The sequence below is a fragment of the Motacilla alba genome, chromosome 5, assembly GCF_015832195.1.
Source record: "Motacilla alba alba isolate MOTALB_02 chromosome 5, Motacilla_alba_V1.0_pri, whole genome shotgun sequence".
In the NCBI taxonomy this organism is placed as follows: Eukaryota; Metazoa; Chordata; class Aves; order Passeriformes; family Motacillidae; genus Motacilla; species Motacilla alba.
In genome coordinates, this window is record NC_052020.1 from 44,847,997 (window position 1) to 44,853,996 (window position 6,000).

General features: G+C 34.4%; 1 protein-coding gene across 1 annotated transcript in view; it reads left to right on the plus strand.

Annotated features, from left to right (window-relative positions):
• Positions 1–5,492, plus strand: part of TTC8 (tetratricopeptide repeat domain 8) — a 39,529-nt gene extending 34,037 nt beyond the window's left edge. Inside the window, exons 13-15 of the mRNA XM_038138572.1 lie at positions 1,246–1,368; positions 3,182–3,265; positions 4,881–5,492. Coding sequence (XP_037994500.1) covers positions 1,246–1,368; positions 3,182–3,265; positions 4,881–4,997 — 324 coding nt within the window. The 3' untranslated portion in view covers positions 4,998–5,492. The remainder of the gene's footprint in view (positions 1–1,245; positions 1,369–3,181; positions 3,266–4,880) is intronic.
• The last annotated feature ends 508 nt before the right edge of the window (positions 5,493–6,000 follow it).

Here is a 6,000-nt window from a genome sequence, read left to right on the forward strand (position 1 = left end):
AATGTATTAAAAAATGTTAAAAAATAACTAGGAAGGAGTAATTTCCCTTCTTGGAAATACAAAACCTGATAGTGTACAGGATAAAGTCCAGTACAGATGGAATGTTTATTTGCACTTTTGTGGGGAAGAAGCAACAAGAGAAAAAACTATGTACTTTACAGAATGTGGCTTTCTCCTGCTAAAAGATGCTCACTCCCCACTGTCTTTAATCTTCCCATCTTTGTAAAAAAATTGCAACATATACCAGCCCTTGAAGGCCTTGACTGCAAAACAAGCTAATCTGACCAAAAAAAAAAAAAAAAGAATTCAAGATATTTTTCTAGGAACTGTTATTTGTTTTACATGGACAATTAGACTGATTCTCTTGTCATAAAAATACACATTCAGCACCAAGTAGCCAATACTAAACACTAAGTAGATCATAGTTGAGAAAGTATTTTCCTCTGTCTTAAAGGCAGCTATAGAAATACTGTGTAGTTGTGTGATAAACTTTGTTAAATTTCTACAAAAATTTTCTTACAGTCTTGCCCATTTTTGCAGATGTTCTGCAAGAAGTTGTGTTGGATGTCTCTTTAGCTAGATTCCCAGAATAAGTTTGCTGAATAAAGTTTTTGGCATGAGTTTTCTAAAATGAGTTGTCTTGAACTGCTGATAATGATTTGAGTCAGACACATAACTGTGTCTTGTACTGCAGCTAGGATAAACACAGTAATTTATACTGCCTTAAAGATTGAAATTTGAACTGATGTGCCTGTATTTTACAGCATTTGTCACTTTTGATGTTTAACCTGATGCTGTGTCAGTGTCAGTCTTAACACTACAGTAGTATTAGTCAGCTGCTCCATCTGAGGAGTGAATCTGCCTTAACTTAAATATGTGTAGAGACAGAGAAGCAAGATGACTTCCTCTCTGGAGACATCTCAGTTTTTCTTACCCTCCTGTAGACAGTAGCAGATAGCATAATCTTTAGATGCCACTTTAATCTTCCAAAAGTTAAATTAGATAAAGTGAATATCACTAGAAGCATGGAAGTTTATGCTGGAGAGAAATGATTCTGTCTAGAGAAAGAATAAGGAAAACATTAGAAGATCTGGGAAGAAAGCACATATGTTTCTGATCAGCATGTTTTTATTGTAAATTGCATTCCATTGTAGTACTTATGGGTGAAAAGATACTCCAAAAAACCAAAACAGATGCATGTTGTTTCCAATATTTTCACAAATGAAAACACAGTCTTTCTTTTAGGGCATAGGAGACCTGAATCTGGCTTACCAGTGTTTCAAGCTGACATTAGTCAACAATAATGACTATGCAGAAGCTTACAACAACTTGGCTGTGCTGGAAATGCGAAAAGGTCACACTGAACAGGTCAGTGCTGAATCCCAGCCTAAGGAGAGTACTTCATTTAGGCATTTTGTGTTTAACATGTCATTTCTCTGAGGTGGAGGCATCATATGAATGTCTAACTTACTGTTACAGGCAGAAAACATGGACAACTATTATACGTGCTTCAGTGTAAGCTTCATATTGTCATGCCATCTCCTATTAAACTGCTTATTCTTTGGCATATCCAAATGAATCATCAAAGACAAGCAAGGTTTCCAATAACTTTACAGTTGATGAGATTTTTTTTTTATTGATACCCAAAGCAAACACCATGACTTTGAAATCTTCACTTAAAAGACAACTTTGACTGTATATTCAGTTTATAAATGTAGGTAACAGACTTTTGTTGGGTGGCAGAAAAGAGCAATCACATTATCTCTTGAAAGTTTGGGCTTTTTTAGCAAGGAGATCACATTACAATTTTGTCAGAAAGCAACAGGTTCTTGATAAACATCTTTGCATCAATAAGCTTGATAGCTCATCTTACCTAATGTGAGTATACTGAGTATATTGTGCTTAGATATATAATTGGCATGCATGGTGGAATAAATGTAACCATTTTTATACACATGCAGGGAAAATAAATATTTTTTTTGGACAGTTTTGGACAGCAGTACTGTGGGCTTGTTTTAGACCTCATGAGAGCAAGCTAATTTGATGGATTTATGTATACAACATAGAGCTAAAATAAATTACAAATACCTTTTTAAAGAGCAGATTCTCTTAGAGAGAAGTTAACTTTATTCAGATAACCTAGCAATTACCATGGAAACACTGAAATGAAACAAGAACTGGATGGTTCCTGTGACAGATAAACTTTGGGTTTAGTTTCAGTTTCATAATCAGTACATTTTTAGACATCTAATTCCCTAGTGGAGCATACCCTCGATTGTGGAAGTTGTGGTTGCTCATAACCAGCACTGCGGAGCCTTTCCATTAGAATAGCTTCCTGTCTACTTTGGATTTAGCTTAAAGTTTTCCGTTTTCTTCTTGTATCACATTTATAATTAAAAATTGGGATAATTTTTGTAATAAAAATATGCACAGAAGAATAAAAAAAGGGATGATAATTTGCTTATCTTGGATTTTATTTCAAAATGTTCTTTCATAAGTAGTGTTGCATGTACTCAGATTTTTCAGATGTAGGAAGTTTCAATAAGTTCCTAGCTCAGTCTTGCCACAGTTTATAGTTACTTTTGTTTTTAAATGTTTTGGAATTTTCTCCATTAAGTTCTGCATTTTTTTTTAGTAAAATCTTTCACAAGTGAACCTTAATTCTGCATTTGATTTACAGCATGAAGCTATACACTCTAATACTGAGTTTGTTTTATATTTTTATGCCTCTATTTTTCTAGTGAGAAAAAAACCCCTAATTTTATTTCAATGTTTGAGTGTGAAAGCTGTCATTTATATGATAAAATTTATGGATTCATGGATGCTTAAGACAGAGCTATCAGAGACAACAGACAAATACAGTGGGGTGTTTAATTAAATACTTTAAGTTTTATTTAATTTACATGATGTATTGTCCTTCCTCAGGGATTTAGATTGAATTGCTTAATTTAGTATGTCCCAATATTTTTTTTTCTGACTCAACCAAAAGTCTTTATTCATTTCAGTGTTATTTGATTCTGTTATGCCTACACTGTTGATGAAACCTTTTTGAAAAAGGCTTTCTTAGTAATGACTTAGTAAACATAGGATGATTTCTTTTAAGGATTATGAATATTTCATTAGATTCTTGTTACTCTCCCTCCCAGATGTCGCTATATTATTTTTTCATTTCTCTGTATAGGCAAGAGCTTTGCTGCAGACTGCTTCATCTTTAGCACCTCACATGTATGAGCCCCATTTCAATGTTGCCATACTCTCAGAGAAGGTAATGCATTATTCTGTTCTCGTAATCTATAAAATTGAGCCTTGGTAAGGCAGGTGGTTTTTTATTGTTATTACTAAGAGTTCCAGATAGATAAGACAAAAGAATACAGAGTGCATAAACTCAAAGAAAATGCTAAATTACATTTTCATTTTAATACCTAGAAGTGTGTCAAAGTAGCCATTCCAATGTTTGCTTTTGAGAAAAAATGAGGCCAACTGGCTATGAAGTAACTTTATAATTGTCCAAATGCCTGAAAGATGAACAAATCCATGTACAGTCTTTACAGTCAGAAGCTTTTTCAGAATGCAAAGTGTAATAATATCATATGATTTACTAGTAATGGTAGAAAGAATATCCTTTACTAATAGTATCTTACTGATCTCAAAAGGAAAATCTGTTATTCAGCTCTACAACCTCTGATTTTTTTTGTGTTAATAATCTGTTTCAGCCAGAGTGTCTAAGACACTGTATTAACAGTCCAGCATTCCTGTTAATAAGAGAAACTTGTACAAGTTTTTTTCTTGTTTCTTCACAAGAAAAAAATTGCTCCTTTGCTTGTGCCTACACCTTCATGATTCTGTTATGATTCTGTGTTGTGTGGGCAGCTCCACTCCTACAAATGCTGCAGTACACACATTAAGAAGAGAATAACCCATTAATTTGTAAGTGTATCCTCTCCATGGTGAAACACAAGAGGGTGTTGAATAATTGCGTTTTTTATTTACTGTTTGGGGAATAAATCCTAGTCTGCAAATGTCTTGTTACATAGATTTTGCACAAAGGACTCTCAGAGGTTATGGGAGAAGATAGCCAGCCACATCAGTATTGGTACAGTGGGGTAATACAATCATTAAATTCAATGTAAGGCCATGGTTCACAAAACATGACTTCTCTGCCTGGGACCTTGGCTTTTTTTCCTTCAGAGAATTCTTGCTATGCTGAAGCTCTTTGTTGAGTGATGCGCAAGCAAAAAGAGCTGTCCGTAGCTCCTCCTTTCCCATTCAGGAGTAATCACTTTTACCAGATGTGTTCCCAAATATTTGGCTTCTTTTTTGCTGAACCCACTTTCTGAGATACTTTCCTTTTAATCCTTCCAAAAAATGATGCCTAATTAGGAAAAAAATAAAGTTCTCTAAGTAGGAAATAATTTCTTCTAAAAGCAACAGAGGAGCAACATTAGTTCTCCAACATTGTTGTACATCTCTGTGAGGAAGCAGGAAATCACAGTTGTTTTTTTTACAGACGCCTGATGGGTTGTTTATTGCTTGTTTATACAATAGCACTTCTATGGCATTTAAAAGCAAAACTTATATTTTTTATTCCTTCATTCTTCAAGCGCTGAGCATGGTGTGTACCTTGTCCATTCTCCAAGAAGTTGGGTGAAATGGAATATATTAAGTTGATGTCTCGAAGCATCCGTTAAAATGACATTTCTGTCTCTTTCATCCCTTGATGTGTGACATAATCCTGCCTCCAAATGTCTTTACTGCCTGTTTGCTCTTTGGACCAGCTGTGCTTAAAATTTGCGAGCATCAGAAATGTACTGCACAGAATGCAAAGAGTACAAACACTGCAGGGCTTGGATTTTCAAAATTAGTTTGTGTGTTTTTTACAGGTTGGAGATCTTCAGAGAAGTTACACAGCAGCTCAGAAGTCTGAAGAAGCATTTCCAGGCCATGTTGATACACAGCAGCTCCTCAAACAGTTAAAGGAGCACTTTGCTATGCTCTGATGAGCAAATTTTTTATTATGTAAGAAGCTAGCCAGAGCAAATGTCCCACATATATTTTGAGAACACCTGCTCAAAGTAGATGAAGTATACTTGATGCATTCCTGTGGCAAAGCTTGTGTTACTTTGAGTAGCAAGAAAAGATTGAGTTTCAATTTCTTATCATCTTAAAAGATAACACTTATTCAAATGCAGCTAGAAAACTTTGCAGCTATGTACACAAGAGATTACAGAAAAGGGTTTTTTTTCTGACTTTTATGCAGAAAAAAAATTGGTTTTAAACATTCCCGTGTGACAATCTGTTAAGAAACAGAGTAAAAATACTTCCTAACTGGTTTTCAAGTTGGCTTTTGATAGTATACTTTCTAACTGATTGTTAGGTTTTAAAATTAAAATACTTTAAAATAATTTTAAATACATATGGAGAGCAAAATTTCCTATATTCCTTGTACTGTATGAGTTAAATAAATTCAGTTTGTATGGTTTGTCTCATTTGTATATATAAGTTAAATTACATTCTTATTGCCTTGAAAATCTGAGTTGGTAGTCTTAACATTTTGAGAGACTTCACAGAACTGGTACAAAATCACATAAATGCATGTGTTCCTCTCTACCCAGGAGGGAGTTTATTCTGGATCTCAGTGGGTGAGAACTTGCAGAATTAAGAACTAATATTTGAGAACAAGGCATTGATGGGGTGATTACATGTGCCACCACATAAGCACTGTAGCTAAATAAATATTTGGATCAATCTAACTACAGGAACACTACTACTAACAACAAATGAAGACTTTCTGTCCTACTTAGTGTTTTAGCTAAAAGGAATAAATTTGCATGAATTCCAAACCTGACCTTTTTAAAAGACCTTTAAAAATGTAGGATGTTAAGGCCATCTGAAGTGGCACATCCTGAAACAGACATTTGAAATCTTTTCATGTTTCTCTGATATATTAGGGGAATGTCTTAACTTAAGGGGCAACCCTAAACATGCTTATGGATCTTGTCT